The sequence below is a fragment of the Elephantulus edwardii genome, unplaced genomic scaffold (genome assembly GCF_000299155.1).
Source record: "Elephantulus edwardii isolate Elephantulus edwardi_28Jun2011 unplaced genomic scaffold, EleEdw1.0 scaffold00122, whole genome shotgun sequence".
NCBI classification, from domain to species: Eukaryota; Metazoa; Chordata; class Mammalia; order Macroscelidea; family Macroscelididae; genus Elephantulus; species Elephantulus edwardii.
Window position 1 is genome coordinate 3142744 of NW_006399872.1, and position 12227 is coordinate 3154970.

Consider the following 12227-nt stretch of genomic DNA (forward strand, 5'->3'; position numbering starts at 1 on the left):
TAGGGTCGCTATGAGTCGAAAACGACTCGATGGCACATAACAACAACAACAACAGTTTGTCTTAGATTTCCTGACTGTTGGTGCTAGAGTGTTGATTGTGGAACTGAATAAGCTGACATTGTTAACAATTTCAATTTCTTCTCCATCTATCATGGTTCTATCAATCTACCCAGTGGTGAGAAGCTTTGTTTTCTAGATGTTGAGCTTCAATCCACTTTGAAGACTACACTTTTGATCTTCTGCCGGAAATGGTTCAGGCCCTTTTCAGTTTCAGCAAGCAAGGTTGTGTCATCTGTATAACATAGGTTGTTGATGAGTCTTCCTCCAATCCTGATGCCACATTCCTCCTCATAACATCCAACCTCCTGATTAATCTGTTTTGCATATAGATTGAAAGGGTATGGAGACAGGATAAATCTTTGATGCACTTCTTCCTTGAATTTCAACCATGTAGTGTTTCCTTGCTCTGTTCTGATGCCTGCTTTTTGTTTCAAGTATAAGTTTTACTTGAGTACAATCAAGTGTTCCCATTCATTTTAAGGTCAGCCACAATTGGTTGTGATTCACACAGTCAAATTTCTTTATACAGTCAATGAAACACAGATAGACATTCCTCTGGTACTCTTTGCTTTCAGCTAAGATCTAGACATTGGCAACAATGTCCCTAGTTCCACAACCTCTTCTAAACCTAGTTTGTATTTCTAGTAGGTCTCATTTGTTTTTAGATAGTCTTTGCAAGATTTTACTTGCATGTGATGTTAGTAATATTGTTAGATAATTTACACACTCGGTTGGGTCACCTTTTTTTGGAATGGGAATAAATATGGAAATAAATGGGAATAAATCTTTTCCAGGAAGCAAGGTGGTTGTCCTCCCAATTTCTTGTCACAACCTGGTGAGCCTGTCCTGAGCTGCATTTGATTCTTGAAATGTGTTGATTGGTATTCCATCAATTCCTGGGGAAATTTTTGTTGCTGTTTTTTGTTTTATCATACTTGTAATTTTGTTTATTATGTACTCTTACTTGAGGACCTAAGTCATTGTCATCAGTTCTAGTATTTAAATAATCAAGGAGAAATTCTTTCTGCTCCTATTGAATATTTTCTTAATTCTGAATTAACTATTTGTTCCCACTTATTAGTGAGTGCAAGGTTTTTACATTCAGAATCACACTTTGGAGGTAGGTGTAGGAGAATAGCAAATCTGAAAGTTCTTGATTATAGAATCAAATTTTGTTGCTGGAAGCCGTTACAACCGCATGTGCTCACCAATACAAACTTGTGTGGATGCTAGTCACTCTGGATAAATCCCTCTTCCCTGATCCCCAGGACTATGCCACTCTGTAAGAACACTAACAGTACCCACCAATGTTCTGTCCTCCATCTCCTCACTACAGTCTGGGAGAATGGAAATCTGAATTTGTTTGATTTTACATTCATTATTTTGTTGTAGATGCTTATAAAATTATCTCTCCTTTCTCTGAATTCCACACAGTCAGCACTAAAATAAAAATCATAAAGAACGCAGCAACAGCCAGTGTCCCAGGGTATTATCTCATCAACATTCTGAAAGTTGTCTTGACCCTGAATACCTCCTTCAGCAATATTGACAACACAATCTATTCACACATCCACATGATACGTCAAAGCTATTTTCCAAGCATCACCTTATTTCATCTTTATTAAGCCATAATGGTGATAGGATTTAAAAAAAATAAATTATGAAACAACTTTAGAAAGATCGAGTTACTGAAAGCCATACAATAAAGGCGAGATAATTTTTCCTCTAAATCTATGATCTTTTGCACAATATCAATGCCGACTCATAGAGACGCTATGAACGAACAGCCTGAACACATCAATTCATAAACATGATAAAAATTAACATATTTGAGTATAAGCAAAATAGTATGAAGTGTATCATTATATATTTGAAGATCAAGGTCAAAATTAAAATTTTTCCCTATGAATAGAAAAATATTAACGGATGAGTGAAAAACAAGCTTTTACATCTTAAAAATGGTAAAACAAACTACAGTGCTAACAAATTGATAAAAGCCAAACTGATTTGTCATTTATTTGTTAAGACTTTCCCATTCTCAGAGTGGTATACACTTTGAGTTTGATCTCCAAATGTAAAACAAAAAAAAAAAAATAGCCTACTTAAAAGAGTTTTGGAGCAGGGGAGGGAAGAAAATGTGAGACAATGAATGAATTTCTTTAAAAAAAATAGAGAATTATGGGGAGGTGTGATTCTCTGCTTTTATTAAAATTGCAATCAAGAGTAATCCAAGCAACTCCATTTGTAACATATGAGGTCATCATAATTCAGAGTCAACTCAAAGGTTTTGGGTTTGAGTTTGTCTTTATTATCTAGAAAAGTTTCATATTGAAATATTTCTTGCAAAAATGTACACATATATGTGTGTAAATCTATCTCTGGATTTATAGTATATATGGCTTTGAATGCTTATACTACTTCTTAGTAATTCATTTGCCATGCTGAATTCATAGCTGTTTCATTCTTGTTCTATGCTTCAAGTCACTATCATTAAGATTCTTTAATTAATAAGGTACTTTAATGAGAAAAATACTATAGAATTTTTGAACTATATAGTTACGTCAATCACAGAGTATATAAGTATTAAAAAACAATTTTACTTTATGAAAATATGTGAGACTTCTCTGAGTGATTAAGAAATTCCTGAATGTAGAAATTAAGGATCATCTTCATTTATAAATATGCTGTAGTTTTCAATTTAGGATTTTCTTTATATTTCTTAAAAGGAGAAATTTTAAAAGTAGGAATAAAGTAGACGACAAATAAGGATGTTTTCTTCCTGTGGGCTTCAATTACTAAAGGTAGCGAAGGCATAGAAAGTGTGAGAAGTCTAAGGAAATGCCTTTCCTCAGGGAAAAATAGAACATGAAAATGGTTAAGAGGAACTGTGTATTGGTCTCAATTTTGATGCTGATGCTTAGATAGCATCTAGTTCTCATTTGAAGTTTAAACATTTACTTGAAAAATGAATTCACGTGCATTTTTGTTTCTTTTGAGAGGTTCCCATGTAAAATTTGTTAACTATATCAATGAAGAACCGATTCCCAGTGTCATTTGGCTGGTTCTCCTTATAGGCCTAGGAGGAGCCCGCAGCAGCTACAAACGAAGGCATTTTTAATACTTCAAAATGTCAGGATGGTACGGATACTGAAATAGAAAAAGAGAAGATAATGTTATTTCAAGTGAGAGTCCAGGAAGCTCCCCGCCCCTTCAGTCTCGTCTCCATACATTTAAATAAATCCAAATGAAAGGGCATTTCCATGCATCTTCCCTTGTTCTCTCCATGTTTTCCTTCATCTTAAGTTCATCATCAGAGTTTGACTATGGCTACTATAAAAACTTTATTGCATATTAGTTAGTATCCTCATCAAAATCACTGAAAAAGTTCCAGTACATGGTACAATTATAAATATGAAACAACAAAGATAGTCACATGTAATAAGTATTTGCTATTTCCCATGTACTTTGTAGATTCTTTCCATGGATTTAAAGCTCAACCTAAATAACATTACAAGGTATGTTATAACATAATTACCCTTTTAGATACTAAAGGAAAGCTCTGGTGGCCTAGTTGTTGAGGATTTTTGCTGCCAACTCAGGGGCAGGTAGTTTGAAGCCACCAGCTGTTCTGAGAGAAAGATGGACAATCTTCTCTTACACTGTTTACAGCCTCTGAAAACTTGCTGGAAGGCCAGTTAAGAGTTAATTCTGACTCCTTGGTAGTAATTTGAGTTTATTGAGTAAGATATTAAAATAATGATATTTAGAGAGAGAAAATCTTTGCTCAGGGTTAGACATCTGGCATGTTGGTTTTGGATTCAAACCTCAATAAACACAATTATGCACAAATAACAAATAACAGATGACTTGCCAGAATAAATTAATTTAATAAGATCATTTTGAAGGTTAAATAAATATAGAATATAGATAGAGATGATTAAGGATCTTAGAAATAGATAACAACATTGACTTCTAAGAGACTTCATTCTTGGGAAGTTTGGAAATGTAGCATTCCATTAGAACAAAGCATTAGAGTGTTATGAAGAAATATTTTTAGAAAAACATAATCTTTGTAGCTCTTTAGATGTATATATCTTGTATGAATATATAAGAAATAGATGTTAGGTAATTTAGAAAACATAAAACAACAAAAAGTAAAGTTAACTTTAATTCTAGAATCTAGATATAAGTTATCAATATTGTATTATTAACATTTTATGTATATTAAGTTGTCACTGTTATTATTATCATATCATATAATGTATGATCATATAATGCAAACAGGTTTTCATTCACTGTTTCATTACCTAAAATACATTATGGGAATTTCCCACTGTAACGAAAATGTTTCATTTAATGATTTTACTAATTTCTAATATATAGTTGCAACTTATTTTAAAACTCCCTTAATGTTGGACTTTCAAAATATTTCCAGTTTGTGGTATTATAAATAACAGGTAAACAAGATTACATATATACACACACATACATATTTGCTTATCAGATTATTTCAATGGAAAAGGCTTCCAGAAATGAAATTGCTGGGACAAAGGATTTCCATTTTTATTGTTGCTTTATTATCTGTTTTTAAATATTACTGATAAAAATGAATGAATGGTTTTCCAGAAAGGATCTTTGTTAATAGTTAACCTTCCTGTAGTACATAGGGAGCTCTAGGGTGTAGCCCATAAGAAGTTGAGCTGTAAACCCAAAGAGTGCACTTCTCTGCTGGTTTGAATTCACCAGGGACTCCAAGGGAGAAAGCTGGGCAATCTCCTCCTCTCATATGACTTAATGTCTAGGAAACCCAATTTCTTTTTGGGGGGAATGTAATAAATTGTTAATTATTTTCTGCTTCATGGTAATGAGTTGGAATTGGAATTTTATAAACAATACATGAAAGTGTTTATGACTTGTCATCCTAGCTGATAGTATTAAATTTTTAAAAATTTGCTTAAAATAAGTTTGGACACCTAACAGCTAACATTTAAAGGTGAAAATCTTAGGAGAATAAATATGAGAAAGCAAAAGAGGCAAGGGATTTTGTAATGTGGAAATGGAATACAACTGCCTTTTACTATCTGAATGTCATATAAAAGTGCAAATCACAAATTATTGTTTTAGGTGGTTGTGAAAGTTAAATGGTAGGGGAAGAGGGAAATGGTATTGATTTTCTTTTCTCACCTTTGAGAAAATAGAAGATTCAAACATTTAAAATACCATTTTGCATCTTTTTACATTAATTTTTATTTATATATAATTCTTTCCAAACAGCACACATAAAATAAAACCCAATAATATTTGTAATACAATAACAATGCAATTAATTCTACTCTTACAATAAAAACTTTAGGATTTCCTAAATTTCATTTAAATTTACAGCCATTAATAGTCAAATGAAAGCTGCCTGAGGTCCCTGATGTAATTTTTACTTTTTTGCCTCAAATTCTTTTTCTTGTAAAGGACAATGTTCAGAGTCATTGTACCCATTATAATTTTATTTCATCAGAATAGGGAATGTAGAGCTACTTTGGTTCATTTTTCACAATTAGTTCTTAAAGTTCTACCTGCAACAATTGATCTGGTTTTGGAAAACCAAGGCACTTAATCATTTCTCTCATTTATTTCATTTTCTTATAAATTCAAAGTCAAACCCACTGGCTTTGAGTTGGTTCTGACCCATAGAGGATTTCCATCAAGTTTCCAAGACTGACAATTGCAATGAGAGGAGAGACTACACATCTTTTACCCTCAGAGTTTATGGTGGGTTTGAATCACAAAATATGTCTAGCTTTTGGGTTAACAGTACAATTTGCTTTTTTTTGGGGGGGGCGGCAGGGAATCTGTCAGAATCCAGGAAAAACAAAACAAACCAAAATGTATCTACCTCTTTCCAGAGCGAAGAAGATCAAACCCTTCATTTATTTTTTCAAAAGGTAAAACATGGGTTATTATTGAATCCAGTTGAAACTTCTTGGCCATGAAGTCAGCCACAAGTTTGGGGACAGCATCTTTACTTTTGTAGCCTGAAAAGGAAAAAAAAAAAAAAACAAACCCCAAAACTCACTCTTGTTAAGTTGATCCAAGAGAAAGTGGGAAAATTAAGGAAGAGAAAAACTAAATAGAATTAAAATAAATGTTTATAAATATTGTTACATGCTATAATTTGCTATTATCATTACTGCATTAGAAAGAAATAATGTGTTTCAATATATTTTCAATATCCTTTTTCTACAGCAGATAAACTGGAGTCTTTAGCTAGTGATTTTCTAATAGAGATACTGTATAGTACAGTCTAAGGAGCACATTTAGCAGCTATGTGGGCACAGTGCAAGCACGAACTATTGATACAGATTCTCCTAGTTATTTTTCTCACACATACTTTGGGAATGTTGTCAGGATAGTCCAGTTCTTAGGAAAATACATCATCATAGGAAAGGCAGAATTTCAGAGATAAAGAAGACCCTCACCAAGATGGGCTGACACAGTTATGGTAACGGTGAACATGTGTCAGAGACTAGGAAGATGGTACAGCATAGGACAAAGTTCAGGTCTGTTGTTTATAGGGTCACTATGAATTGTAGTTGGCTCAACATCCCACAACAACAACAAAAACCAACAACGATATTTTGGAGTCATTGGTACAAATAATTAATACATTTGGCTGCTAGTCATAGGTTGGTTGGTTGACTGTACTCAGAGATGCCTCTGAACAAAGGCCTAGTTATTTACTTCTGAAAAATCAGTCAATGGAGCACAATTCTACAGTGACAACACACACGGCATCACCATGAGTTCAACATGACTTAAGAGTGAGTAACTGGTTTGATTGGCAGTAGGTATTTTAGCATCATGTAGCTACAAGTATATAAAGTGATTAAATTGAAGGCCTTGTTTCACTATAGGAACTTGAGAAAGCCTTTCTGGGGATAATAGCCTGCCCACAATATTTCCACAACTAGTAGTTTTGGTAAGTAACCCTGGTGTGCTAAGCACTTGGCTACAGACCTAAACATTAGCATTTCAAACTGATAAAACATTAGCTCTGTTAACCCCAACCAACAAAAAAAAAAACAAAAAACCCCATCTCAAAAAACAAAAAAAAATGCCAAAACCTGACAATCTACACCGATGTAGGTTCATAGTTCTGTGTCACATGAGACTGCTTTCAGTTGAAACTGAGTTGAGAGTATTTAACAACAACAAATGATTTGGAGTGCCCAATAGAGACAACCGAAATTTAATTTCTTTCTAATTATGTTGTTTTTCAAAATCTGCTCTTGTCTCTTATAAATTCCCAAATTATGTATTTGATCCTCAAACTTAACTACATACCACCAAAAATTGCTCCTTTCCATGTGCGTCCTGTCAATAGTAACATGGGGTTCATTTCGAGATTTGTGGCACCCGGAGGTACCCCTATAATGACGCTTACTCCATACGCTCCATGACAGCATGACAGAGCCGAAATCTGGAATATAATTAATATTTAGTATTGTTAACTTAGATTCTTTGATAATCTCTATCCACAGTCCACCATAAGAGTCCATGTAATACCAGCTTAGCTAGGTTGTGAATGTATGGAAAAAGTTTTATCTTTTGCTTCTTTTTTCCTTGCTATGTCTCAGTTAGTGCTGTGACTTTGAAGAATATCTAGAAAATATCTTTTGAATGAGAGAGTGAATGAATTAATTTATGTGTGCATAACTTTTTCTCAACAAAGTAAAACAAAAAATAATAAAGAAATATCATCCCCATTTTGAGGAGTAAGGGAACACTCCAAAATTGGAGATACAACTTTATAACAATAGTATTAATTAACACACATCAAGAGTTTACCACAGCTGCTGGGGTGAGATAGTATCTCATTGTAGTTTTTATTTGCATCTCTCTTATTGCCAGTGATTTTGAGCATTTCTTCATTTGAGCATTTCTGTTGGCCATTCAAAAGTCTTCCTCTGTGAAAAGTCTTTCCATGCCTTTTGTCCATTTTGTAGTGGGGTTATCAGTCTTTTCTTGTGGAGGTTCTGGTATACTATCTCATTCCAGTAGCAATGGTAAAGTTTAATAGAATGGCAACCAATAAATGTTGGAGAGGTTGTGGAGAAATTTGAACTGTCATAAATTGCTGGTGGGATTTTAAAATGGTACAACCACTCTGGAAAGCAGTTTGGTGTTCTCTTAAAAAAACTCAACATAGAAATTCCATATGACCCAGTTATTTCAGTGCTATGAATATATCCCAAGGGAATTAGAACTGAGACAAATGGAGATTTGTATTCCAATGCTGATAGCAGTGTTACAATTGCAAGAACATGGAAACAGCCCAAATGTCCAACTAAATCAAATGAATTGAGAAACTGTGGCACATTCACACAATGGAATACTTACTACGCAGCACTCAGGAGCACCGATTTAGAAAAATACACATAAGTTGGGAGAGACTGGAGAGCATTATGCTAAGTGAACTAATTCAGTCCTATAAGGACAAATACTGCATAAGGCCATTATTGTAAAAATAGAAAGATAACTAATAAAATGTGTATGGAGGTCCAACGAGGAAAGGAATGGAATAAGAGAGTTAAGGATAAGCAGGACAGAAATCATAGGGTCTCAAAATTTGGTGAGTGGAGGGAGGGGGTAAAGGAAATGAGATTGATCTGGAGACTGATCTGTAAAGACAGGCAACAGTGGCCATAGTTCAATGGTGATTAATAAAACAATGTGTGGAAATGATGGCATGAAACACAATGTGAATGAAGGAAATTTTGGCACACAATGTACACGAATTTTGTATGCAAACCAAGATAAAATAATGGTAATAATAGTAATAATGATAATAATAATAATCTACAACAGCTTTCCAAATCATTCTGTGTTAGTTTATGTACAGTATCTCATATATTCTGCAAATAATATTATTTGATATATATGCCTTCTTTTTCTCACCCACCTACCACCATCCCACTGTAAAATCAGTTGATTTTTTAAAAGGATTCTGTTCAACACATAGATATTTGGTATCTATTATGTGCTAGACATTCTTCTCTCTGTTTTAAGGAAACATTACTGTTTCAGAAGGAGTAAATCACACAGGGTAGAAGATTTCCATCGTTCTCCCTCAAAGCAGCTGGTACCTCTGGGTTGGCAGTACTAATCCATGAAAGAAAGATAGGAAATCTCCTGCCATGTGATTTATTGCCTCTGAAAACCCACTGGAGGGTCACCTACGGATGGTACAAAGCAAGAATAATTTTCTGCTAATAAGATGATGGTAGACCTAAAATTGCTATTTATTACTTTGAACCAGAGAGTTACATGTGGGAAAAAAATTGAAATTATCTATTGTTAAAATATTTTCTTTAAGAATATGAGGGGGAAAAGAAAACCTTCCCAATTTGAAAACAGAATTTGCATCTCCCTGAATTATTAATTTTTTTTACAACAAATAAAATAACGTTGTAATCTTCAAAGTAAAAAAAAAAATCAAAACAAACAAATATCAAAAACCCAAAACCAAAACTAACTTCTCAAAGGTAAATGTTACTGGAGACATGTTTATTTAGTTTCTGCAATACAAAATTCAATATAAGTAAAATAATCAAGTGTAGTCCCAAGGGGTGTAAAAAGTTAAAACTCAACTGCTAACCAAAAAGTTGTCATTCTTATCCACCCACAAACACCTTGGAACAAAGGGCTTGTAATCTGCTCTGAAAACCTCTTCGAAACACAGTGGAAATTCTATGGGGCAAAGTTTTACTCGGACATACAGAGAGTTGCCATGACTAAATGGCAACCGGATTATGTAGCAAACAGAAGAATTCCCTAAATTTTCCCTAATTGTTACTAATGACCATTAAAATACTATATGTAAAAAACGGATTTCAGATTGCAGAAGCAGACACCTCAAAGTACGTCCGTAGTACATACCATAGTGTCATGCCGACCTATCACTTCAAAGGAAAAGTCCACCCCTCCACCAGTCATTTCCGTCAGCACCTCGTGGATGGGTTTCTTGAAGTCCTGGGGGTTGATGCACTCAGTGGCCCCCACCTCTTTGGCCTTTGCAAATTTGTCTTTGTTGATATCCACGCCAATGATCCTGGCTGCTCCAGCTGCTTTACAGCCCATGATTACACACAGGCCAACCCCTCCAAGGCCAAACACAGCACAGGTGGAGCCCTTGGTGACCTGTTATTTAGAAAATGCAGGAATAGATTAATTTTGATTGTTAGATATAGTTTAAGCTTCATAAAGTTCCAGACTTTGTCCATTATAAAGGGCTATTTTGATTCTCTGTTCTAATCTTCCTTTAACTTTCTTTTTGTTTCAGTTGCTTCGTGTTTGAATTAAAGTTTCAACTAGATCAGTGCCTCTCAAACTTCACTACACATTAGACTCACTTAATAAGTATTAAAACACACCAGTGCTCACAAACCATACCAGATGGAACCTCATCATTAACATTTCCTAACACTTTTCATGTGACTCCAATAAGCAGCTCAAGTTAGGAACCAGTAGGCTAGATAAATCTTTGAGCACTTATGTCAGTGCTCTGATTTTGAAAAGGATCACTAATCCAATGATGTCCAACTTAAGTTTATCATACATTCAGAAAGAAAAAAAAATTGGGGGAATGAAATAAGTGACAAAGTTATCCTAAGAGTCTTGGAAAAGCTAATCAAACCTCAATAATTTCTTAGCTCATTAATTTTCAGTAGTTCTAACCACTAAAATGAAAGTAGAGATTAAATGAGAAACATAGAATTGACAATCTAAAGGAAACTCTAATATATGGGGAGTTCAATGAATAATCTGAATATAACACAATTGGAGCTCTGTGTAATTTAGCAGGTGCGCTCTCTTCTACTTTTAAAAATATCAATAGACCATAATTTAATAAAACGGTGGTCTAAAATATCAATTTAAGCTGATTGATCTTAGCCTTTGCTCTATATTCACTTAAAATACTGGCTCAAATAGACAACATAATTACACACAAGAGAGGTTAGTGTTAGAATCACAGAAATTTGGAAAAGATGCACTTTAAAGTGTTAAAATAGACTTTGGACTGTTAATAAAACCTCATTTTCCTTATGCAGTCTTACACATAAGCAAAAGATTACTCCCATTTGATGTGACTTCACTGTAATATTCTCTTAAGGATGTTCATTCACTTACTCACTTGATCATTCATCAGATTTAATTAAACACTAGGAAGTTACAACATTGTTGTGTATCAGAAAAATACAAATTACATGACTCACAAGTGTTTGAAACTGAGTAATATGCTGTAACATTGAAGAAGAGTTTTGAGAAAGATATATTAGTCTCAGTACCATGAAATGTCAAACTAGGAGCCCTACGGCTCATGTGCCTAGGCTTAATCAAGTCTCAACAGCTTTTTCATCTCTGATAAGCAAGTAATTTTCTAGGACATGCTCTCAATTTCTTCTAGGATCATTTTTCTACTCAAATTTTATCAGTGCTACTATAGTATTCCTTTATTCAGTGATGCCATTGTATCAGAACTCACCCATAGCTGACTCTCCAGTAGGGAGATATTACTAAAATGTATGAGAAATGCTAGCCAATTCCTGTGAAAAATGCTTCTTTTTTTTGTTCCTGGCAATCTCATTACATTTATCATTGCTACCTGTCGTTCCTACCTTGGCAACTTGGACAGCAGACCCATAACCTGTAGAAAATCCACAACCAATGAGGCAGACTTTCTCCAGAGGTGCAGCTGGATCGATCTTGGCCACTGAGATCTCATCTACCACTGTGTACTCAGAAAAGGTGCTGGTGCTGATAAAGTGGTGGATGGGCTTTCCTCTGCAGGTGAACCTGATGCTGCCATCCTGCATGCTTCCCCGAGGTAAAATTAGACTGCACAGTGTAATAGAGACACACAAGGCATGAGACAAACATACCAGATGTGCAAACTCACTTGTTATGCAAAGATCGTATCAGAAACCTACTCATTTTTCATGCAGAAGTTGCTTTCTGGGTGTCTACAAACTTCACATTTTCCACACTGGGGAGTAAACAGCGGGATAACTTTATCACCTGGAGCAAAAGAAAACAAGTTTATCTAAATTTATAGCCAAATATTAACAAAGTACTTTAAACCTTGGAATATAAGTTAAGAGGGATAGATAGATGAT

The 12227-nt window shown here is 34.4% G+C and overlaps 1 protein-coding gene across 1 annotated transcript in view; it reads right to left on the minus strand.

The window, feature by feature from the left end:
* Positions 1 to 3182: 3182 nt before the first annotated feature.
* Positions 3183 to 12227, minus strand: part of LOC102854841 (alcohol dehydrogenase E chain-like) — a 13964-nt gene continuing 4919 nt past the window's right edge. Inside the window, exons 4-9 of the mRNA XM_006893108.1 lie at positions 12042 to 12129; positions 11730 to 11949; positions 9991 to 10251; positions 7396 to 7531; positions 5948 to 6086; positions 3183 to 3207 (exon numbers count right to left, since the gene is read on the minus strand). Coding sequence (XP_006893170.1) covers positions 3183 to 3207; positions 5948 to 6086; positions 7396 to 7531; positions 9991 to 10251; positions 11730 to 11949; positions 12042 to 12129 — 869 coding nt within the window. The remainder of the gene's footprint in view (positions 3208 to 5947; positions 6087 to 7395; positions 7532 to 9990; positions 10252 to 11729; positions 11950 to 12041; positions 12130 to 12227) is intronic.